At 52.1% G+C, this 24,166-nt stretch overlaps 3 protein-coding genes and 3 pseudogenes across 3 annotated transcripts; 5 read left to right on the top strand and 1 right to left on the bottom strand.

Moving 5' to 3' along the window:
* The first annotated feature begins 302 nt into the window (after nt 1-302).
* Nucleotides 303-11,439, top strand: LOC112209761 (putative uncharacterized protein FLJ92257). The gene is made up of 6 exons (XM_063815378.1): nt 303-996; nt 1,839-1,923; nt 7,535-7,657; nt 8,400-8,590; nt 10,633-10,690; nt 10,783-11,439. Exons 5-6 carry the CDS (start codon nt 10,688-10,690, stop codon nt 11,353-11,355), a joined length of 576 nt encoding a protein of 191 aa, XP_063671448.1. The 5' UTR covers nt 303-996; nt 1,839-1,923; nt 7,535-7,657; nt 8,400-8,590; nt 10,633-10,687; the 3' UTR covers nt 11,356-11,439.
* LOC107975801 (putative uncharacterized protein FLJ46235) lies at nt 11,411-11,997 on the top strand. Its single transcript, XM_024357837.3, has one exon. The coding sequence runs from the start codon at nt 11,509-11,511 to the stop codon at nt 11,995-11,997; it is 489 nt and encodes a 162-aa protein (XP_024213605.1). The 5' UTR covers nt 11,411-11,508.
* Nucleotides 11,998-12,211: 214 nt separating this feature from the next.
* Nucleotides 12,212-14,580, top strand: LOC134810610 (putative uncharacterized protein FLJ44672; annotated as a pseudogene).
* A 502-nt stretch (nt 14,581-15,082) lies between these two features.
* LOC134810535 (putative uncharacterized protein FLJ46235) lies at nt 15,083-15,996 on the top strand. Its single transcript, XM_063815377.1, has one exon. It carries the CDS (start codon nt 15,083-15,085, stop codon nt 15,974-15,976), a length of 894 nt encoding a protein of 297 aa, XP_063671447.1. The 3' UTR covers nt 15,977-15,996.
* Nucleotides 15,997-16,105: 109 nt separating this feature from the next.
* LOC107972949 (putative uncharacterized protein FLJ44672) lies at nt 16,106-17,352 on the top strand (annotated as a pseudogene).
* Nucleotides 17,353-19,269: 1,917 nt separating this feature from the next.
* On the bottom strand, nt 19,270-21,202 carry LOC129144474 (protein capicua homolog; annotated as a pseudogene).
* Between the last annotated feature and the right edge of the window lie 2,964 nt (nt 21,203-24,166).

Genomic DNA, 24,166 nt, shown 5'->3' with positions numbered 1-24,166 from the left:
TTACATATATATATTTTTTTCTTTTTGATACCAGGTCTCACGCTGTCACTCAGGCTGGAGTACAGTGGCACAACTTCTGCTCACTGCAGCCTCCACCTGCCAGGCTCAAGCAATTCTCCTGACTTAGCCTCCCGAGTAGCTAGGATTACAGGTAAGTGCCGCCACACCGAGTTAATTTTTGTGTTTTTTGTAGAGATGGGGTTTCACCATGTTTCCCAGACTAGTCTCAAACTCCTGAGCTCAAAGCAATTCACCCACCTTGGCCTCCCAAACCTGGGATTACAGGTGTGAGCCACCTTGCTCATTCTAGTTTAAACTTTTGAGTGGTTTGTGTCTCCTGATTGGACTCCTACAAATACAGAATTGATGGTAGGAAGTGTACCAGGAGATAGACCCACATAGATGGGATTTGGGAATAGGTTTGGTTATCCAAGGAGCAGTGCTGAGCTCCTTGCTAATGGGATATGGGATGCTGGTGATTTCCAGGAAGTGACCTCACAATGACTCAAGCTACCACTTACTGTTGATTGTGATGAAATACCAGGTGAAGGCCGGGTGCGGCGGCTCACCCCTGTAATCCCAGCACTTTGGGAGGCCAAGGCAAGTGGATCACAAGGTCAGAAGATCAAGACCATCCTGGCTAACACGGTGAAACCCCGTCTCTACTAAAAATACAAAAAATTAGCCGGGCGTGGTGGCAGGCACCTATAGTCCCAGCTACTTGGGAGGCTGAGGCAGGAGAATGGCGGGAACCTGGGAGGCGGAGCTTGCAGTGAGCCGAGATCGTGCCACTGCACTCCAGCCTGAGCGACAGAGTGAGACTCCATCTCAAAAAAAAAAAAAAAAAGAAATACCAGGTGAAGCATATGCCCTGCAAGCTTAGGGGTGCTACAGTTGACCACTGCAGCAGTAAAGATGACTGAAGAATGGCATGGGATGGATCCTTTCGAATGCACTTGAGCAGCAGTCTCCAAACACAGGGCCACAGAGCCAGAGGTGAGCAGCAGGCGAGTGAAGGGAAACTTCATCTGTATTTCTAGCCCCTCCCATCGCTTGCATGACCACCTGAGCTCCATGTCCTGTCAGATCAGCAGCAGCATTAGATTCTCATAGGAGCATGAACCCTGTTGTGAAGTGAGCATGCGAGGGATCTAGGTTGTGCACTCCTTACGAGAATCTCATGCCTGATGTTCTGTCACTGTCTCCCATCACCCCAGATGGACAGTCTAGTTGCAGGAAAACAAGCTCAGAGATCCCACTGATTCTACATTATAGTGAGTTGTAGAATTACTTCATTATATAGTACAATGTAATAGTAATGGAAATAAAGTGCACAATATTTGTAATGCACTTGAATCATCCTGAAATTATTCCCTCCACTCCCAGTCTGTGGAAAAATTGTCTTCCGCACATTCACTCTGTTTTTTAGTAGAGACAAGGTCTTAATATATTGCCCAGACTGATCTCAAACTCCTGGCCTCAAGTAATATACCTCTCTCAGCCTCCCAAAGTGCTGAGATTACAGGCATAAGCCACCACCCTCAACCAAGACTGTTTCTTAAACCAAATAAAAATTAAGTGAGATTACTTGAGCCCAGGTGGTTGAGGCTGCAGTGAGCCCTGATTGCACCACTGCACTCCAGCCTAGGTGACAGAAAATAAAAAATCAAATAAAAATAATGTCTCAAAAAATAAAATACAGATTAACCCTTTATGACATTCCCAGTAACTTTCCTTCTAAGTGTTCCCACAAGTCTTTGAATTTTGTTTAATTTTCACATACCATTTAAGACGTTTAAGAACTTATGTCTCTTTGTGTCATCCCTTTATTTCGGAAGAATGTGTTTATCACTTCCAGCTGAATCTACCATGAAAGACTTCTGAATCCAGGAAAAGAGACTGACTGGGTAACATGTTATTCAGGTACAAAAAGACTTGGACTGTAACTCAAAAATGATCAAATAATAGTGCATGCATCAAGTGCAATGGGAAGCTCTTCCAGAGGCTGAGAGAAGTTTCCAGTTAAGGTGACATTGAAGCCAAGTCCTGAAAGATGAGGAAGAGTTGTATGAGAGTGGGGAGGGAAGGGGGAGGTGGAGGGATGGGGAATGGGCCGGAATGGGATGGAGTGAGCTGCCCAGGCAGGGAAACCAGCACTGCACAGACCTGGACAATGAAGATGGCACATTTTGTTCAGGGAATGGTGAATTAAGTGTGGCAGGAATGCTTTGTGGAGACAGTAATTTGCTTGTATGGAATTTTGCCTGAGAGATCTCACTACAGTTTCTAATTTTTTGATGTTGTCATCCATCACTGTCCTTGTCAAATAGTTTGGAATAGGTATAATGATCACAATAACACCAAGCATAATATTTCGTTAATTCTCACAGAATCACAGGTAGGTGCCACAGTTATCCCCATTTTACGAATGAAGTGATGAAGACTTAGCAATAATGAGTGATGTGCCCAAGCTCACCTGGATATTAAGACTGAGTCGAATGTTGGGTCTGGTCTGACTTTAATGCTTGCTTTGTTCATGAGCACCACGTATTGCCTCTCCTATGCAGTTAAGCAGGTAGACAGGTGAAAGAAAAGCCCGTGTTTGTCTCTGCTCACACACTTCCGACTGAATGTATGTATGGAGTTTTACACCAAATTCTCCAGTGCTCTGAATATTAACTGGGTATCCCATGATTTTATTCTGACACTGCCTGGAGTTAGCACAGACCCCACAAGTTAGGGGCTCAGTCCCACGAGACCATCCTCACTTCAGATGCCAATGGCAAGTCCTAGGTTGTCACCTGTACTTTTGACCAACCTGTTACAAATTGGGGGTTCCCATAACTCTATTCTTGGGTTTAATTATTTGCTAGAACAGTTTACAGAACTCAGAAAAACAGTTTATTTTCTTTTTTTCTGAGAGAGAGGGTCTTATATTTTTGCCCAGGCTGGTGTGCAATGGTGCAGTCATAGCTCACTGCAGCCTTGACTGCCTGGGCTCCAGTGGTTCTCCCACCTCATCCTCCCTAGTAGCTGAGACTACATGCCTGCACCACCACATCTGGCTAATTTATTTTTTGTATAGATGGGGTCTTGTTGTGTTGCCCAGGCTGGCCACAAATTCCTGGTCTCAAGTGATCCTTCCACCTCTGCCTCTTAAAGTGCTAGGATTACAGATGTGAGCCACCGCGTCTGGCCAGTTCATTTCCTATTACTGGTTCATTGCAAAGGATACATTTCAGAAACAGCCAATGAAAGAGATGTACATGCTGGATGCAGTGGCTCATGCCTGTAATCTCAGAACTTTGGGAGGCCAAGTGGGAGCATCGCTTAAACTGAGGAGTTTGAGACCAGCCTCGGCAACATGGTGAAAACCTGTCTCTACAAAAAATTTTAAAAAATAATAACCGGGTGTGGTGGTGTGCACCTAGAGTTCCAACTACTAGGGATGCTGAGGTGAGAGGACACCTTGAGCTGGGGACTGGGGAGGCTTAGGTTACAGTGAGCTGAGATTGTGCCACTCCACTCTAGCTTGGACAAAAGAGCCAGACCCTATCTCAAAAAAAAGAAAGATGCCCAAGGCAAGGTAAGTTAGGAGGGGCACAGAGCTCCCATGCCCTCTGTTGAACATGCCACCCTCCCAGCATCTCCTGTGTTCAGCAACCCCGGAAGCTCCGCAAACCCTGTTCAGGGTGTTTATGGAGGCTTTATTATGCAAGCATGATTGATAAAATCTTTGGCCATTGGTGATTAAGGCAGTCTCCAGCCCCTCTTCCTCCTGGAGTTCAGTGCATGAGGCTGAAAGTTCCAAGCGTCTAATCATGTGGATGCTTCCATTGGCAATCAGCCCTCCTCCTGAAGAAATCTAGGAGCTTGCAGTCACCCAGTCATCTCAACAACATCCCCAAATGCATTCTTACCATGCTGGAGATCCCAAAGTTCTTAGAGGCTCTTGTGTTAGAAACCTGGGACCAAGACCAAATATTAAAACAAAAGATGTTCCTGTCACATCTATCACTGAGGTCTTCGTAAGAGCTTTAGAAGCTCTGTGCCAGGAACCAGGGACAGAGATGAAATATATATTTCTTTTCTTTTTTTTGAGACAGAATCTCCCTGTGTCATCCAGGCTGGAGTGCAGTGATGGTATCATAGCTCACTATAGCTTTGGCCTTCTGAGATCAAGTGATCCTCCCATCTCAACCTCCCAAGTAGCTAGGACTACACATGTCACCTGTGCCGGCTCATTTTTGTAGAGTCGGAGTTTCACCATGTTGGCCAGATGGGGTCTTCTTTTGTTGCCCAGGCTGGCCACAAATTCCTGGGCTCAAGTGATCCTCCCACCTCGTCCTTGTAGAGATGAGATTTAGTTATGTGGTCCAGGCTGATCTCAAACTCCTGGGCTAAATCGATTGTCTCACCTCATCCTCTCAAGTAGCTGGGACTACAGGCGCATACCCCCATGTCGGGCTAATATTTATTTTTATTTTTTTCTAGAGGTGGGGGTCTCACTATGTTGTTCATGCTAGTTTCAAACTTCGGGCCTCAAGTGTTCCTCCTGCCTTGACCTCCCAAAGTGTTGGGCTTCTGGGTGGGAGCCACCATGCTCAGCAGTCACAAGGGTCTTTATAAAAGAAAGAGAGTAGGAGATTCAGAATTGGAGCAGGAGATGTGGTGATGAAAGCAGAAGTAAGAGAGGGAGATTTGAAGATGCTTCACTTCTGGCTTTGAAGATGGAGTCAGGGGCCATGATCCAAGGAATGGGGGTGGCTTCTAGAAGCTGGAAAAGCCAAGGGAACACTTTAGAGTCTCCAGAAGGAATGCAGCCCTGCTGACACCTTGACTTTAGCCTTAATAGACCTAGTTTGGGTTTCTGGCCCCTAGAACTGTAAGATGGTAGATTTGTGGTGTTTTAAGCCACTAAATGTAGGAAACTGCAAACTATGTTGCAGCAGGAGCAAGAAGAAATGAACATGAAGCCAGGCATGATGGCTCATGCCGGTAGTCCCAGCACTTTAGGAATTTAGGCAGGAGGATCACTTGAGGCCAGGAGTTCAAGACCAGTCTGGGCAACATAGTAAGACCTTGTCTCTACAAAAAATGAAAAAATTGGCCAGGTGTGGTGGCTCACGCCTGTAATTCCAGCACTTTGGGAGGCCGAAGTGGGCAGATTACCTGAGGTCAGGAGTTCGAGACCAGCATGGCCAACATTGCGAAACCCCGGCTCTACTAAAAATACAAAAATTAGCTGGGCGTGGTGGCATGCACCTGTAATCCCAGCTACTTGGAAGGCTGAGGCAGGAGAATCACTTGAATCTGGGAGGTGGAGGTTGCAGTGAGCCGGGATCGCACCATTACACTACAGCCTGGGCAAGAAGAGTGAAACTCTGTCACAAAATAAAATAAAATACTAAAAAATTTAGCCAGGCATGATGGCATGAACCTGGAGTCCCAGCTACTTGGGAGGCTGAGGTGGGAGGATCGCTTGAGCCTGGAAATTTGAGGTTGCAGTGAGCTGTGATTGCCCACTGCACTCCAGCCTTGGTGACAGTGAGATCTTGAAAAAAGAAAGAAGAAAGTAAAGAAAGAAGAAATGAGCATGGTGGGCATGGGGACAGATGGCAATGTTAAATAGAATGGTCAGGGGTGGCCTCCTAAGTGAAAATTGAGTAAAGACTTGAAGGAGGGGAAGGAGCTGGCCAAGGTGCTGAGGGAAGAGGATCGCAGGTAGAAACAATAGAATAAAGTGTCTGAGGTGTGTCTGAGGCTCTGGAAGGAGGCCCATGGAGCAGACGGAGAGGAGAGAATTAGGGGAGGGGGCCAGGGAGTTGCTGGGTGGGGATCAGTACAGATCACATAAGCCCTGGGAGGTTATTGCTGGGGCTTTGGCTTTTACTCTGACTCAGATGGGAACTGCAGGAAGGTTCTGAGCAGAGAAGCGACATGATCTGTCTCCCGATTTAAAAGCATTCTCTGGCTGCTGAGTTGAGAAAGACTGTGGGAAGATGTGGGTAGAAGCATGGGGGCCAAGCTTTGGCAACATCCAGGCGGGAGATGATGGTGGTCCTGACCAGGGCCATGGTGGTGTTGAGAGATGGCCAGAGGGGAGAAGTAGGGGAGGAGGCCAGGGAGTTACTGGGTGGGGATCTTTAGTACATGTCGAAGACAGTCAACAGGATTTCCTGACAGACTGGATATGGGGTATGAGAGAAGGCAGGGGTCAAGGTTGAATTTGACTGTTACTGAAATTATTAATTTTAAAAAACACTACTGCCTTTCCCAATCCTACCAAGTATGGGATGCTAGATTAAAGCAATCTCTTCAGGCTCATTCCAGTGGCTCATGCCTGTAGTCCCAGCTGTTTGGTAACCAAAGGTGGGAATATCTTTTAAGGGCAGGTGTTCAAGACCAGCCTGGACAACACAGCTAGATCTGCTCTTTACAAAAATATTTTTCAAAATTAAGTAAATGTAGCTAGGCATGGTGATGTGTACTTGTAGTTTCAGCTACTCAGGAGGCTGAAGTGGGCAGATCTCTTGAGGTCAGGAGTTTGAGGCCAGCTTGGGCAACATAGCAAGACCCCTCACTCTACAAAAAAATTTAAAAAATAACCAGGCATGGTGGCACTCAACTGTACTACCAGCTACTGGGGAGCTGAGGCAGGAAGATGGCTTGAGCCCGAGGTCGAGGCTGCAGTGAGCTGTAAGTGCACAGTTGCACTCCAGTCTGGGTGACAGAGCAGGACCTGTCTCACAATACAAATAAAAATACAAGTAAAATAATGAAATCTCAAGTCAGAGCCTTTTGGTTCTGCAGCCCTTGCAACCCCTCAGCCGTGCAGTGGGGTTTGCGTCACTGGGAATGAGGAGACCCCTGCCCGGTGTTGTTGCCTGACTAATCAGTGTTTTAAAACATATATTAATCGGGGTGGGCACGGTGGCTCACACCTGTAATCCCAGCACTTAGGGAGACCCAGGCGGGTGGATCACCTGAGGTCAAAAGTTCAAGACCAGCATTCTCTACTAAGAAAACTCCTTCTCTACTAAGAAAATACAATAATTAGCCGGACATGGTAGTGGGTGCCTGTAATCCCAGCTACTTGGGAGGCTGAGGTAGGAGAATCACTTGATCCTCTGCGGGGCGGAGGTTGCAATGAGCTGAGATTGCGCCACTTCACTCCAGCCTGGGAGAAAGAACAAGACTTTGTATCAAAGAAAAAAAAAGTATTATATCAACATGTAATGGTTTCATTATTAATATGTAATGAATATTAAATATTTTTAAAATCTTGTATTATATTAACATGTAATGGCTTTATTAATATGTGATGAATAATATTTTTAAAATTTTGTCTTATTTTCTAGTTTTAATATAATTATTTACAGAAAGAAATAGTCTTAGAGATCTTCAATAAAGTTAAAAAATGTAAAAGGATGTTAGACCCCAAAAGATTGAGAATTTCTAGTTTAGAAATATTCAGAGTAAGCCACATACAACTTGCTACTTGAACTATTTTTTTCTTTGTTTTTTATTTTAGGAGATGGGGTCTCACCCTGTCACCCAGGCTTGAGTACAGTAGTGCTATCACAGCTCACTGCAGCCTTGAACTCCTGGGCTAAGGATCCTCCTACCTGAGCCTCCTGAGTAGCTGGGACTGTAGGTATACATGACGATACTTGGCTAATTTTTAAATTGTTTTGTAGACATGGGGTCTCACTTTGTTAGCCAGGCTGGTGTCAAACTCATGGCCTCAAGTGACCCTTCCACCCCTGCCTCCCATCCTAGAGGTATGTGCCACCACAAGGAGCACTTGTTCAATTTTCTAAAAAAAAAATTTCTAAAGTAAGGCTGTGGGATGATGGCAGGAAGATAAAAGAAAAACAGAAGAATAAGTTAAAATGACTTATTCACACATATTCTTTTGACAGTAAGAAGAACTTTTAGTATATACATTCCTTACAAACAAACAAAAGGCAGATAAACAATGTTGTATAGGAACTTCAACACACACTGTACAATATTCCCACTTTGCTGACATAAGTTATGGAAATTTCATGGTTTACTTGAGTGTCGCTACCAGTATTTTGCTTCTCTGGTCATTTTTATCAACTTCCTCATCTGTTAACTTCTCTCCAAGGTATGTCATATCATGACATACTGCCGCTGCACGAACATGGCCAGTGTCTTCCTATTAAACTTGTAGAATGCTTTCCTAATTTCTCTTTTTACTGTCTTTGTGTTTTGCATTTTCCTTACTTTTATTGTCAGAAACTCCAAAAAGTCAATCGTACTAATTTATCACCATTTGCTTTATTAATTTATACTTTTCTTATATGGAATTTTGCCCAACAGACCTCATTACAATTTCTAACCTGTTTTATTTTGTTTTTTTTCTGAGACAGGGTCTCCCTCTGTTGTCCAAGGCTGGAGTGTAGTAGTGCTATCACAGCTGACTGCAGCCTCAACCTTCCAGGCTGAAGCGATCCTCCCATCTCAACCTCCCACGTGGCTGAGACTACAGGTGCTTGCCACTATGCCCAACTAATATTTGGAATTTTCCTATACGTGGATTCCAGAGGGGTGACAGCAAAATGTGAGTAAGCATGGATTTGGGTATATGCAGCGATGGGGGGCTGGAACTAATTCTGTATACTGAGGGACGACTGTATATGTTTTTACGCTGTAGGATACATACTGTTGCATAGCCTTGAAAATAATAAATTTTAATTGACTGGAAATAATATTGATAAAAGTAGCAGCTGGCCAGGTGTGGTGGCTCACACTGGTAATCACAACACTTTGGGAGGCTGAGGCAGGAGGATGGCTTGAGGCCAAGAGTTTGCGATAGGCCTTGGAAACAAAGGGAGTCACCATCCCTACAGAAAAATACATGAATTAGCCTAGGGTGGTGGCATGTTCCTGTAGTCCCAGCTACTTGGGAGGCTAAGCTGGGAGAACCACTTGAGCCCAGGGAGGCTGAGACTGCAGTGAGTCATGATCAGGCCTCTGCACTCCAGCCTGGGTGACACAGTGAGACCCTGTCTCAGAACAACAAAAAAGTAGCAGCTAAAATCAACTGACCTTTTACCAGGTGCCTATTGATACCATAGTTTAATTTCTTATAACTGTTTCTTATTTCACTTACCAACTCTGTCTTCAGTTACTCCCAGATTTTTACTGTTTGTACAGATGACCTTTTGCTTAGATTGAATTGTCTCCCCAGAAGTAAGATTACTGTGAGTCATGGCGAATGGACATTCTCATTACCCTTGATGTAAATTGACAAGGTTTTGGATGCCTCCCAGCTATAATCTTAGCACTTTGGGAGGCTAAGACAGGAGGATTGCTTGAGGCCAAGAGTTGGAGGAGGCAGTATGGCAGTATGGTGAGACCCTGTCTCTCTTATTTTAAAAAATTGACAAGCTTTACCCTGGAAGGCTTATACACAACTTAAACACCCCTCATAGTATAACAAAGTGCCCATTTCACTGCACCTTTGCCAGCACAGGGTATTATAATTTAGTAAGTCATTTTTTGTTTGATTATTTTAAATAGATAAAAGACCTCATATTACTTTACTTGTCACATTTCAACATCTTCCCTTAGCTTATTAGCTCTATTTCTTTTCTGTCTGTAAATGGTTGTTGTTGTTTTGTTCTTTGAGACAGGGTCTTGCTCTGTCACCAGGCTGGACTGTAGTGGCATAATCATGCCTCACTGCAGCCTTGACATCCCAGGCTCAAACTTCAGCATTCCGAGTAGCTGGGACTACAAGTGTGCACCACCACTCCCAGCTAATTTTTTTCTTTTTTTGGATAGAGACAGGGTCTCACTGTGTTGTCCAGACCGGTCTCTAGCTCCTGGCCTTAAGCAATCCTCCTGCATTAGCTTCTCAAATTGCTGGAATTTCAGGCATGAGCCACCATGCCTGGCCTGGGCTAGTCCTATATTCTCTAGAGTTCTCTTTACTTTGTGCTAGCCAATCTCTCATTATGCTGTTCACCTGTTATAATGAATAATTCTCTGTATTAAATTTTACCACTTTAAACTTTTGAGCGGTTTATGCTTCCTGATTGGACTCTGACTAATATGTTAGGAAGGGTCCCAGGAGCTAAACCCACACAGATGGGATTTGGGCATAGGTTTGGTTTCCCAGTGGGCAGTGCTGAGCTCTTTGCCAGTGGGAAATGGGATGCTGGTGATTTCCAGGAAGTGACCTCACAATGACTCAAGCTACCACTTACTGTTGATTGTGACGAAATGCCAGCTGAGGCACATACCTTGGGAGCTAAGTGGTTGCTGCACTTGACCACTGTGAAGACTGGTGTGGGAAGGGTCGTTTTGGATGCACTTGAGCAGGGGTCCCCAACCCTGAGCCATGGAGCCGTAAGGAGCCACACAGCAGGAGGTGAGTGGTGTCAAGTGAGGGAGAGAGGGAAGCTTCGTCTGTATTTACAGCCACTCCCCTTTGCTCACATTCCCGCCTGAGCTCCACCTTCTCAGATCAGCAGCAGCATTAGATTCTCACAGAAGAATGCACCCTGTTGTGAACCGTGCATGTGAGGGATCTAGGTTGCGCTGTCCTTATGAGAATCTAACACTTATTGATCTGTCACTTTCTCCCATCACGCTCAGGTGGGACCATCCAGTTGCAGGAAAACAAGCTTAACACACCCACTGATTCTACATTATGGTGAGTTCTATAATTATTTTATTATATATTACAGTATACTAATGGAAATAAAGTGCCTAATAAATGTAATGTGCTTAAATCTTTTGGCCCAGCTCCTACCTCCCGGCAGCCTCTCCAGGCCCAGAACTTTCTCCAGTCAGCCTCCACAGACCAAGCTCATGACTCACAATGGCCTATTTAGGCCCATACCCTACCTCACAGCAGTCTCCGCAGATGAGGCTACTGCCTCACAACAGCCTCCACAGGCACAGCTCCACCGTTACAATGGCCTCTTTAGACCCAGCTCCTGCCCCCCAGCCTTCTCTCCAGGCCCTGAACTTTCTCAAGTCGACCTCACCAGGCCCAGCTTATGCTTCTTGGCAGCCTCTCCAGGCCCAGCTCCTGCATCTTGGCGGCCTCTCCAGGCCCAGCCTCTGCCTCCCGTCGGCCTCTACAGTCCCAACATCTGCCTCACAGCAGATTCTTCAGGCCCAGCATCTGCCTCATTGTGGACCCCCCAAGCCAAGCTCCCAACATTTCAGCAGCTTCTACACACCCAGCTCCTGCCACCCAGTGGCCTCTTTAGGCCAAGCTCATGCCTCACAAGGGCCTTTCCAGGCCCAACTTTTGTCTCATGGCAACCTTCCCTGGCCAGATTCCTGCCTGTCTCCCAGCAGCCTAGATAGGCCCAGGTCTTGCCTCACACTGGCCTCTCTACATCCAGCTCATGCCTCACGGTGGCCTCTCCAGGCCCAGCTCCTGTCCCAGGACGTCATCTCCAGGCCCAAAAATTCCTCAAATCAGCCTCTCTAGTCCCAACTGTTGCCTTCTGGTGGCCTATGAAGGCCCAAAATCTCCTCAAGTTGACCTCTCCAGGCCCAGTTCCTGCCTCCTGTCAGCGTCTACAGGCCCAACTTCTGCCTCATGGGGGCTTCTCCAGGCCCAGCTCTTCCTCTTGGCTAAGTCTACAGGCCCAACTGCTGCCTCACAACAGCCTTTTTTGGCCCAGTTCCTGTCCAGCTCACGGCGGCCAATGTAGGCCCAAAACTTCCTCAAGTCAAACTCTCCAGGCCCACCTTCTGCTTCCCGGTGGCATGAACAGGCCCAGCTTTGACTTGAGAATAGCCTCTGTAGGCCCTGCTCTTGCCTCCCAGGGGCTTCTCCAGGCCCAGCTCTTGCCTCATGGCAGCTGCCCCAGGCCAAGTTTCTGCCTGCCTGCCAGCAGCCTCAACAGGCACAGCTCCTCCCTCACAGTGGCCCATTTAGGCCCAACTCATGACTGTCGGGCCATTTCCAGGCCTAGTGCCTGCCTCCTGGCTGACTCTTGAAGCCCAAAACTTCCTCGAATCAGCCTTTTGCCCAACTTCTGTCTACTGTCGGACTCTACAGGCCAGCCTCTGCCTCACAGTGGACCCTCCAGACCCAGATGGTGTCTCACTGTGGCATCCTCAGGTGAAGCTCCTGCCTTTTGGCAGCCTCTACAGGCCCAGCTCCTGCCTTGCAATGGCCTCTTTAGGCCAAGCTTTTCCTAAAAGTTGCCCCATGGCGACTTTTCCAGGCACAGCTTTTGCCTTTTGCAGCCTATCCAGGCCCAGAATGTCCTTAACTCGGCATCTCCAGGACGAGCTCATCCTCCCAGTGCGTCTACAGGCCCGTCTCCTGCCTCACAACAACCTCCTTTGGCCCAACTCCTGCTGAGCTACTTGGCAGCCTCTGTAGGCCACAGAGTTCTTAAAGTAAAGCTTTCCAGGCCCACCTTCGGCCTCCCGGCAGCCTCAGCAATCAAACTATTCCCTCACTGCGGCCACCGAAAGCCAAGTTTCTCCCTGCCTCACGGCATCCTCCGAAAACTGAGCATTTGCCTCACGGTGGCCTCCCCAGGCCACGAATCTGCCTGCCTCCCAGGCAGCTGCTGCCTCACAATGGTCTCTTTAGGCCCAGCTCATGCTAAAAGATGGACTCTCCAGGCACAGCTCTTGCCTCCTGGCAGCCTCTGCAGGCCCAAATTCTCCAAAAGTTGGCCTCTCCTAACTCAGCTCCTGCCTCATGTCGGCCTACACAGGCCCAGACTCTTACCACACAGTAGACCCTCCAGGCCCACCACTTGCCTGAGCATAGCCTCCTAAGGCCAAGCTCCTGCCTTTCAGCAGCCTCTACAGGCCCAGCTCCTGCCTCACAATTGCCTTTGTAGGCCAAGATCATGCCGCGAAGTGGCCTTTCCTAGCCTAACTTTTGCTTTTTGACGCATACTCCAGTCCCAAAACTTCCTCCAGTCAGCCGGTCCAGGCCAAGCTCTTCCTCCCAAAGGCTTCTGCAGGCCAAAATCATCCTGAAGTCACCCTCTTCAGGCCCAGCTCCTGCCTACAAGTGCTGTGTAGGCCAAGCTAATGCCTCACAGCAGACTTTCCAGGCTGAGCGTTTCCTTTTATGCATCCTCTCCAAGCCCTGAACTTACTCCAGTTGGCCTCTCCAGACCAAGCTCTCCCTCCCAGTGGCCTCTACAGGCCAAAATTGTCCTCAAGTCAGCCTCTCCAGGGCCAACTCCTAGCTACCAGTGGCTTCTGCAGGCCAAAATCGACCTCAAGTCAGCCTCTTCACACCCAGCTCTTGCCTCTAAGTGGCCTCTCCAGGAGCAAAACTTCCTCAAGTCGGCCTCTCCAGGCCCAGCCTCCTGCTTCCCGAGGGCATGTACAGGCCCAGCCTCTGCCTCACAGCAGACTCTCCACGCCCAGCTCTTCCCTGTCTGTGGCCTCTCCAGTCCAAAGCTGCTCCTGCCTTTCGGCAGCTTGTACAGGCCCAGCTCCTCCCTCACGGTGGCCTCTTTCGGCCCAACTCATGCCTCTTGCAACCTGCCCAAGTGTCAGTTCCTGCCTCACACTGGCCTGTTGAGGCCCAGCTCATGCCTCTCGTGGCCTCAACGGGCCCAGGCCCTGCCTGTCGGCGGCCTCTACAGGCCCGGCCTCTACCTCACAGTAGGCTCTCCAGGCCCACCTCTTCCTCACTGTGGCATCCTGGGGCAATGCTCCTCCTTCTCAGGAGCCTCTGCGGGCCCAGCTCCTGCCTCCCAGTGGCCTCTATAGGCCAAGCACGTGCCTTAGGGCAGCCTTTCCAGGCCTAGCATTTGCTGCTTTGCATCCTCTCCACGCCCTGGACTTCCTCCAGTCGGCCTCTCCAGGCCCAGCTCTTCCTCCCAGCGGCCTCTGCAGGCCCAGACTGTCGTCAAGTTGGCCTGTCCAGGGCCAGCTCCTGCCTCCCAGCGCCCTCTGCAGGCCCAAGTCGTCCTCAAGTCGGCCTCCCCAGGCCCAGCTCCGGCCTCTCGGCAGCCTCTCTGGGTGCAAAAGTTCCTCGAGTCAGCCTCTCCAGGCCCAGCTCCTCCTGCCTCCCAGTGGCCTCTTTCGGCCCAGCCCAGCTCATGCCTCCCGGCGGCCTTCCCAGGCCCCACTTTTGACTTTCGGCGGCCTCTGCAGGCCCAGAACTTGACCTCCAGTCAGCCTCTCCAGGCCCGGCCTCCTGCCTCCCGAAGGCCTGCAGAGGCCCAGCCTCTGCCTCACAGCGGACTCTCCACGTCCAGCTAGCTCTCGCCTCACTGCAGCCTCCCGAGTCCAAAGCTCCTGCCTCTTGGCCGCTTCGGCAGGCCCAGCTCCCGCCTGCTAGTGGCCTCTTCAGGCCCATGGGGCTCATTCCTCACAATGGCCTTTCCAGGCCCAGTTTTTCCCTTCTGGCGGCCTCTCCAGGCCCAGAACCTCCTCAAGTCGGCCTCTCCAGACCCACTTGCAGCCTCCCGGCGTCCTCTCCAGGCCCAGCTCTTCCTCCCGGCTGCGTCTCCAGGCCGACGGCAGCCTCCCAACAACCTCTTTGGACTCAGCTCCTGCCCAGCTCCCGGCAGCCCTGGTAGGCCCACAACTTCCTGAAGCCAAGCTCCCCAGGCCCAGCTCAGGCCTCACGGTGGCCTCTCCAGGCTCAGCTCCTGCCCTCCGACGGCGTCTCCAGGCCCCAAACGGCCTCCGGTCGGTGGGCTCCTCTAGGCCCAGCTTGGGCCTCCCGGCAGCCTCTGCAGGCCCAAATCGTCCTGAAGTCGGCCTCTCCAGGCCCAGCTCCAGCCTCCCGGCGGCCTCTGCAGGCCTAAGTCGTCCTCAAGTCGGCCTGGAAGTGGGCCTGGAAGAGCTGCAAGTCGGCCTCCCCGGGCCCAGCTCCGTCCTCTCGGCGGCCTCTCCAGGTGCAAAACTTCCTCGAGTCAGCCTCTCCAGGCCCAGCTCCTCCTGCCTCCCAGTGGCCTCTTTCGGCCCAGCCCAGCTCATGGCTCTCGGCGGTCTTCCCAGGCCCCGCTTTTGACTTTTGGTGGCCTCTTCAGGCCCAGAACTTGACCTCCAGTCGGCCTTTGCAGGCCCGGCCTCCTGCCTCTCGAAGGCCTGCATGGGCCCGGCCTTGGCCTCACAGCGGACTCTCCATGCCCAGCTAGCTCTCGCCTCACTGCGGCCTCCCCAGTCCAAAGCTCCTGCCTTTCGGCCACTTCGGCAGGCCCAGCTTCTGCCGGCCAGTGGCCTCTTTAGGCCCAGCTCATTCCTCACAACGGCCTTTCCAGGCCCCGTTTTTCCCTTCCGGCGGCCTCTCCGGGCCCAGAACCTCCTCAAGTTGGTCTCTCCAGACCCACTTGCACCCTCCGGGTGTCCTCTCCAGGCCCAGCTCTTCCTCCCAGCTGCGTCTCCAGGCCCTACTCCTGCCTCCCAACAACCTCTTTGGACTCAGTGCCTGCCCATCTCCTGGCGGCCTTGGTCAGCCCACAGCTTCCTCAAGCCAAGCTCCCCAGGCCCAGGTCAGGCCTCACGGTGGCCTCTCCAGGATCAGCTCCTGCCCTCCGATGGCGTCTCCAGGCCCCAAATGGTCTCCGGTCGGTGGGCTCCTTCACGCCCAGCTTGGGCCTCCCGGCGACCTCTGCAGGCCCAAGTCGTCTTGAAGTCGGCCTCTCCCAGCCCTGCCTCCCAGCAAGTAAGCAAGCTTTTTTGGCTCAGCTCCTGCCCAGCTCCCAACCGCCTTTATAGGCCCCGAACTTTCTCCAGCCAAGCTCTTCGGGCCCACCTCCTGCCTCCCGGTGGCCTGTACAGGCCCAGCTCTGGCTGGAGAACAGCCTCTGCAGGCCCCGCTCTTGCCTCCCAGGGGCCTCTCCAGGCCCAGCTCTCGCCCCCACAGCGGCCTCCTGGGGCCAAGTCCCTGCCTGCCTCCTGGCAGCCCGCGTGCGGCCCAGCTCCTCCCTCACGGTGGCCTGTTGATGCCCAACTCATGCCTCTGGCACCCTGCCCAGAGGCGTGAGCCCCTGCCTCATACCAGCTCCTCCCACACTGAGAGAGGTCAGCGTGAGCCCCTGCCTCAACAGGCCACCGTGAGGGAGGAGCAGGGCTGCACGCAGGCTGCCGGAAGGCAGGCAGGGACTTGGCCCCGGGAGGCCGCGGTGGGGCGAGAGCTTGGCCTGGAGACGCCCCTGGGAGGCAAGAGCAGGGCCTGCAGACGCTCTTCTCCAGCCAGAGCTGGGACTGTACAGGCCACTGGGAGGCAGGATGTGGGCCTGAAGAGCTTGGCTGCAGAAACTTCGGGGTCTACAAACGCTGGCGAGAGCTGAGCCAAAAGAGCTTGCTTGCTGGGAGGCAGGAGCTGGGCCGGGAGATGCAGCCAGGAGGAACAGCTGGGCCTGCAGAGGCCGCCATGCGGGAGGCAGAGGCTGGGCCTCCTCAAGTCGGCCTCTCCAGACCCACTTGCAGCCTCCCGGCGTCCTCTCCGGGCCCAGCTCTTCCTCCCTGCTGCGTCTCCAGGCCCGACTCCGGCCTCCCAACAAGGTCTTTGGACTCAGCTCCCGCCCAGCTTCCAGCGGCCCTGATAGGCCCACAACTTCCTGAAGCCAAGCTCCCCAGGCCCAGCTCAGGCCTCACGGTGGCCTCTCCAGGCTCAGCTCCTGCCCTCCGACGGCGTCTCCAGGCCCCAAACGGCCTCCGGTCGGTGGGCTCCTCTAGGCCCAGCTTGGGCCTCCCGGCAGCCTCTGCAGGCCCAAATTGTCCTGAAGTCGGCCTCTCCAGGCCCAGCTCCAGCCTCCCGGCGGCCTCTGCAGGCCTAAGTCGTCCTCAAGTCGGCCTGGAAGTGGGCCTGGAAGAGCTGCAAGTCGGCCTCCCCGGGCCCAGCTCCGTCCTCTCGGCGGCCTCTCCAGGTGCAAAACTTCCTCGAGTCAGCCTCTCCAGGCCCAGCTCCTCCTGCCTCCCAGTGGCCTCTTTCAGCCCAGCCCAGCTCATGGCTCTCGGCGGTCTTCCCAGGCCCCGCTTTTGACTTTTGGTGGCCTCTTCAGGCCCAGAACTTGACCTCCAGTCGGCCTTTGCAGGCCCGGCCTCCTGCCTCTCGAAGGCCTGCATGGGCCCGGCCTTGGCCTCACAGCGGACTCTCCATGCCCAGCTAGCTCTCACCTCACTGCGGCCTCCCCAGTCCAAAGCTCCTGCCTTTCGGCCACTTCGGCAGGCCCAGCTCCTGCCAGCCAGTGGCCTCTTTAGGCCCAGCTCATTCCTCACAACGGCCTTTCCAGGCCCCGTTTTTCCCTTCCGGCAGCCTCTTGGCCTCTAATTTTTTTTATCTTTTGTGTATAAATCCCAAAATATGGAATTTTGGAATATTTCCTCCATTATATAAATATTTTGGTAGGTAATTTATTTGGAGTGAGTTTCTGCACCAAGCCCGAATTTTTTATTTTATTTTCCTTATTATTTGGTGTTAAACAGGTTTAATGATGGTCATGGCAACTTTTTGGCACAATGAAAAATATCGCCCATGATCAACGTGTTCTGTTCTGGGGAAGGTGGCAAGGGCAGGGTGAATCACTTTCTTAAAAAGTACAGCTCAAGTTGGGAGTGCAGAGGGAATGGGGAGAAAACCCTCCCACCGCCTGTGTTGAAGTGCAGGAGCCCCCACCCCCATACTCACCTGAGTCCAGCCCCTCTGGGGAAAGAAGGGGTGCATGAACTCCCCCTATTCCACAGGCACCTCCCTGTGGCCCAAGGCCCTCTTCACACTCCATCTTGTAGCCCCAGCAGGAGCTATTTTCCGAAAAGTGAAAAGCTCTGAAGGTCCCACACTTCATGGTATGTACAGGGGCTCGGAGGAGGGAAACTGCCCAGCTTTCCCCCAGCACAGCAGCAGGGGTAGGGGGTATATATAAGAGGAGCAGGCCTTGGCCAGGCGTGGTGGCTCATGCCTGTAATCCCAGCACTTTGGGAGGTGGAGGCAGGCGGATCACGATGTCAGGAGATCGAAATCAGCCTGGCCAAGATGATGAAGCCCCGTCTGTACTAAAAATACAAAAATTAGCTGGACGTGTTAGCGTGTACCTGTAATCCCAGCTACCCAGAAGGCTGATGCAGGAGAATGGCATGAACCCGGCAGGAAGAGGTTGCAGTGAGTCAAAATCGCACCACTGCACTCCAGCCTGGGCGACAGAGCAAGACTCCGTCTCAAAAAAAAAAAAAAAAAAAAAAAAAAAAAAAAAGAGAGAGAAGCAGGGCTTATTCCGTCCCAAACTGAAAGGATTAAATGGCTTTACCCGGGAGAAGATAACCGTCCTGCCCTCCATTGCTACCCCCACATAATGTCCATGTTCTCAGGGGGTACTGTGAGTCCTGGGATCTTCTTTGGGGTTGCCCACCTGCCTGTGGTAGTTATGGAGGGACCCAGGTGTTGAGGCAGGGCTGGGGTGCCACTTCCAGCCAGGCTGTCGAGGCCCCAACTGTGGGGCAGAGGCAGTGGCAGGGCAGCCAGGGTTGCGCCAGAGCCTGAGCAGGGTGAGGTGGGGTCAGGCAGGGCTGGGAGTCAGGGCAGGGGCAGCAGCAGTGGACCCGCTATGCACACATCTTCTTCTTCAAGGTTTGTGTGCAGAACATCCTGCCCATGCTGCCCCAGCAGCTTCAGTTGGCACCTGCCCCAGTCCAGCCTCTGGGACCCATGCAGCGGCTCCCAACAGCCCTGCACCCACCACCAGCATCCGTTTCACCTGCAGTGGAAGATCCATGAGGTGCCCAGAAGATCATGCAGTCATCAGTCCCACGGAGCAGCCCGTGAGGCTGAGGCTCCTCCCACTGGACTGCCCCCCAACTGGCACCACTGCTGCCCCTGACCCTACTCTCAGCCTCATGTGACTCTCGGGCAGAGGCAGTGGTAGGGCAGCTTCAGAGTCTGAGCCAGGTGAGGTGGGGTCAGGACCCCCACAGGGCTGGGAATCAGGGCAGGGGCAGAACAAACCTTGGAGGGGAAGATGTGTGTATAGTGGGCCTGGAGGGCGGCTGTGGCCTAGTGGACAGGAAGAAGCAGTGGGCCTGGAAGAGCTGCATGATCAGGGCCGGCACTGGTCCAGGGCGCGTGCAGTAAAGAGGAGAGCGCCTTCTCGGTCTCCAGTTCCCTGAGCCCATCCTCGGCTTCTCCACCTGTACAGGCAAAGGGGAAGCTGTCCCCATCACACATGGCACACTTGGGCGGCAGATGGAGCATCTTCTCATCTTGCATTTGGGCATGGTGGGGTCCTCCAGTGCGGGATCCATGTCCGTGGGGTTCCCTCTGCCCCGACCCCCAAAGCCCAGTCAGTTTCTCCTCTTCAGGCTCTGCCCCCCGGGTGGCTCAGCCCAGCTCCTGCCTAGGAAAGCCTTAGTGTTGGGAGGGACCGCGATGACTGAGGGGCCTGGTAGCTCCAGGTCGCCCACACTTTCAGGTCTCTTGCACCAGAAGGTGGCAGGATCCATTGGGAGGAAACAGGTCGCCTTGGAAGGCGTCCCTGGGCCCCCACCCCCAGGGGTAGGGGCCGTAGGGGGCCCGCTCTGCTGCCCTGACCAGACTCCTGGGCTTTGAAGGCTCCTGGGCCCAGTAAGGAGGTGGGTGCCAAGGTTGAGGAGGAAGCATCCGAGTATGTGTAGGAGGAGGACGGGGTGGGACCATAGACTTTGCCAAAAAGTGCAGGTGGATCGGGGGACCCTGGGGGCTCAGGATCCAGCAAGGGGCGGTAGGAGTAAAGGAGGAAGGAATGACAGGTGCAGATACCTTCCCACCAAAGCCCTTGTTGCCCTCTGGTTCCTCCCCAGAGTTGTCCCCACTCTCAGTCGGTCACCCACTCCTTGAACTTGAGATCAGTGTCAGTGGTGCTAAAGCCGTCATCAGCAATGACATCATCACCCCCTCTTCCTCATGGATGACCATGTGCTCCTCGTCACTCGCTATGTCCTCACTGGCCATGTGCTGGGAATGAGCAGATCAGGTGGGCAGCAGCAGGGCTGCCCACTGGTCACCCCTCCCTCACCAGGGGCTGCAAAGTGGCCTGGAGCTCCATACTGAGTAGAAGGCTTTGGGCCAGAGTATGATGCAGTGCCAGACACCACCTGTGTCAGTTCCTGTAGTGCCTGACGGTCTATTTCCCTGCTGTCCAGGCTGTGTGTACCCCCTTGTGGGAGAAGGCTTGGGCCAGGCTGAGCCAGGTTCCCTGACTGTGTGCAGCCGTTCTGCCCCCACAGAAGCTGCTCCTTGGTATCTGAGCTCAGGAGTGTCTGGGCTGCAACTGACAGGAGTTCAGAGGACACCCCAGGGGCAGTGGCAGTGCCCGTCTCTGATATGCTCCGCTCCCACGAGCCCTTGTACACTCCTGCTAGCCCCTGGCTTGTGGGCTTGGCCTCTGAGCTGGACTTCTTTCGGTCCTTGTTGCAAGTGGGCCACCTTCACCTGGAAGGCCAGGTCGTGGTACTTCTGCATCTCATTGGGCCCCAGGGTGTACCACCACTCGCTCAGGATCTGGCTGATGGTCCGGTTATCCTGGTAGGGGTGACCCTGGTGCGCCCTGCCAGGGCCTGGTGCCGCTTGCTGAAGATCGTGACCGCCACTCATGGGCCACCGGATGTGGTCCTTGTCCCATTTGTTGGGGCTGCGTCCATCCTTCTCAGAAGATGAGTCCTGTTCCTTGCACAGGGCACTGAGGGACTGGGCCTGACATCATCTGAATGGTAGAGGCAACTGGGTGTCAGGAGACATGACGGAGAGGAAAGCATCATCGTGGTCATTCTCTGTCTCACTGTCCAGCAGGGACTCCCCTGAGGGGCCAAGGGCTCCTCCTCCATGGTGAGAGGTGGGCTTTTACCAGGTTCCACCACCCCCAAAGTGTGTGGGGTTCCGGGCCCTGGGCTTTCAGGGCAGGTGGCTGCAGGGGGCCGCCCAGGGTCAGCACTCCCTGTCCCACCTGGTGGACACTCGTGAGCAACAGCTGCCGACTTGGCAGGTTCTTTGCTCTGGTTGGAGGCCACTGAGTGACTGGCAGGTTGCTGGGCCTCACGCGGCTGCAGGGAGGGGTCAGGAAGGGGACAGAGTACCAGGAGAACACAGCCACAGAGCAAGGTTCCACGTTCCTCCACACAAACATGCTGATGCCACCAGACGCCTCGCTGGACGCAGACATCAGGGGCCTGTGGGCCAAGTACATGGTCTGGGCAGGGGGTTCCTGGCAGGGGCTCACACCTCCTCAGCCCCCTCCTCAGCCAAGGCAGCTTGGACCCACAGAAGGGGGGATGGGAGGGGAGCACAAGACCAGGCCTCAAGTTTTGTTTGTTTTTTGTTTTTTGTTTTTTTTTTTTTGAGATGCAGTTTGGCAGGCTGGAGTGCAGTGGTGCGATCTCAGCTCACTGAAACCTCCACTTCCTGGGTTCAAGCAATTCTCCGGCCTCAGCCTCCCAAGTATATGCAACTTTACTGCTGAATATTATATATTTTCCTATGCTTTCATGTGATTAATTAGCATTCTTTTTTTTTTCTTTTTGAGACAGTGTTGCTGTGTCGCCCAGGCTGGAGGGCAGTGGTGTGATCTTGGCTCACTGCAACCTCCGCCTCATGGTTTAATTGATTCTCCTGCCTCAGCCCCCTGAGTAGTTGGGATTACAGGCACCCGCCACCACTCCTGGCTAATTTTTTGTATTTTTAGAAGGCGTGGGTTTTTGCCATGTTGGCCTGGCTGGTCTTGACCTCCTGACCTCAAGTTATCCACCCTCCTTGGCCTCCCAAAATGCTGGGATTACAGGCATGAGCCACCACACCCAGCTGCTTTCTTTCATTTTTACTTGAAAAACTCCGTTAAGCATTTCTTTTAAAGTAGACCTAGTGCTCCTGAATTCCCTCAGCTTTTTTTGTCTAGGGAACATGTTATTTATTCTTTCTTTCTGAAGGATAGCTTTGTCAAATATAGTATTAGTTGCTGGCAGTTTTTTTCTTTCAGCACTTTGAATATATTCTTCAATTCTCTCCTGACCTGCAAAGTTTCTTCTGAGAAATCTGCTGATAGTTTAATGAAGATTCTCTTGTTGGTGTCATGCCACTTTTCTCTTGCCTCTTCAACATTTTTAAAAAATCTTTGACTTTTGACTATTTGATTATATTGTGATTATATATATTTGGTTTTAACCTCTTTAGGAATCTTTAAGCTTCATGCACTTGGATGTCTAAATCTTTCCCATGATTTAGGCAGTTTCAACCATCCTTTCTTTAAATAAACTTCCTTCTCCTTTGTCTACTTTCCTTCTCAAACTCACATGACAGTGGATTGCCTAATGGTGTCTCGATGGCTTTCTTTTCTCTCTCTTTTTTTTTCAAGATGGAGTCTTGCTCTGTCGCCCAGGCCAGGGTGCAATGGCATGGTCTTGGCTCACTGCAACCTCCCACTTGGGCTCTGCAGCCCAGCCTGTCTTGTAACCACTGCCTCCTCAAAGTGACACCTGGCAGATTCTTCTTCCCTTTGAGGGAGAATCATCGTTGTTGCTTCATCGCTTCTAAGACATTTTGTAGGACATGGACAAGTTAAACAGAATGTGCTTTCCCCCCTGAGGTCTCGCTGTCCCACAGGCTCCTGGGAGAATGCCACAGGGGCCATGCACTGGTCGAGCTTCTCTGTAGAACCCAGGGGCTTCAGCCCAGAACATAGCGTCTAGCCCTAAGCCTAGAGCAGGGAGGGAGTCCCGAACTTCTGCATTCACAGACCACCTCCAGAATTGTTATAACCAAAGGAATCCTGTTATTTCACTTAAATCAACATGTTATTTTGTTTTCACTCACTCCTGGCTTTCTCCTTGTGCCGAGCCCATGTATCCATGCAGTCATATTCACAGGCTAGTTATGTTTTCCTTCTTACACATGAAAAATGCATAACTGGTAGAAGCTCTTCCATGTTTCATATAAGCTCTCACACAGGTAAACTCTGGCCTTTGGTAGTAGCCCTGGAAAGATGTTTGCTGGGCATCTGCTCACTATGGCGGGGGTGTCCAAAGAGTGCTGGGGCTCAGCTCAGCAGACAGAGGGGCTCGTTTCCTGCCTCATGCCCAACACCAGAGACTGATGCTGGCCAACTCACAGGTGTGCCTCTTCTGGACAAGGGCCACCACTGACGGGGTTGGCTGCAGGGGCCTCACTAGGGCCGCCAAATGCTTTAAGAATTAACACTCAGGCTGGGCATGGTGGCCAATGCCTGTAATTCCAGCACTTTGGGAGGCCAAGGCAGGCGGATCACCTGAGGTTGGGAGTTCAAGACCAGCCTCACCAACATGGAGAAACCCCTTCTCTACTAAAAATACAAAATTAGCTGAGCATGGTGGCACATGCCTATAATCCCAGCTACTCAGGAGGCTGGGGCAGGAGAATTACTTGAACCCAGGAAGTGGAGGTTGCAGTGAGCCTCGATCATAGCATTACACTCCAGCCTGGGCAACAGAGGGAAACTCCGTCTCGAAAAAAAAGAATTAACACTCAGGCCAGGTGTGGTGGCCAATGCCTGTAATCCCAGAACTTTGGGAGGCTGAGGTGGGCGGATCACTTGAGGCCACCTGGTTTCAGACCATCCTGGCCAACATGGCGAAACCCCGCCTCTGCTAAAAATACAAAAATTAGCTGGGCATGGTGGCGCATGCCTCTAGTCCCAGCTACTTGGGAGGTTGAGGCAGGAGAATCCCTTGAATCTGGGAGGCAGAGGTTGCAGTGAGCTGAGATCACATCACTGCACTCCAGCCGGGGTGACACAGTGACACCCTGTCTCAAAAAAAAAAAAAAGAACACTCACTCCCAGGGCATGCTCCCTGCATGTAACCAGGCTGCTCTCCCTCTGCAAGCTTGCACACTGACCCCTGGGCTCTCTTCGTGGGCACAGGCCAAGAGAAAGTTTGTGGCCTGAAAGAGCACTGGCTTGGGGACAGGCCACCCAGATCTCAGACCTATCTCTGTACTCAATAGCGTGAACAAGTTAGTAACCCTCAGCCTTGATGTTCTCATCTGGAGCAATTTTTAAAAATTTTTTATTGGCGGGGCATGGTGGCTCACGCCTGTAATCCCAGCACTTTGGGAGGCAGAAGCAGGTGGATCTCCTGAGGTCAGAAGTTTGAGACCAGCCTGGCTAACGTGGTGAAACCTTGTCTCTACTAAAAATACAAAATTAGCTGGGTGTGGTGGTGTGCACCTGTAGTCCCA

This window comes from Pan troglodytes, chromosome 6 (genome assembly GCF_028858775.2).
Source record: "Pan troglodytes isolate AG18354 chromosome 6, NHGRI_mPanTro3-v2.0_pri, whole genome shotgun sequence".
In the NCBI taxonomy this organism is placed as follows: domain Eukaryota; kingdom Metazoa; phylum Chordata; class Mammalia; order Primates; family Hominidae; genus Pan; species Pan troglodytes.
The sequence above is the reverse complement of the archived record's forward strand: the minus strand, read 5'-3'. Positions and strand labels throughout refer to the sequence as shown.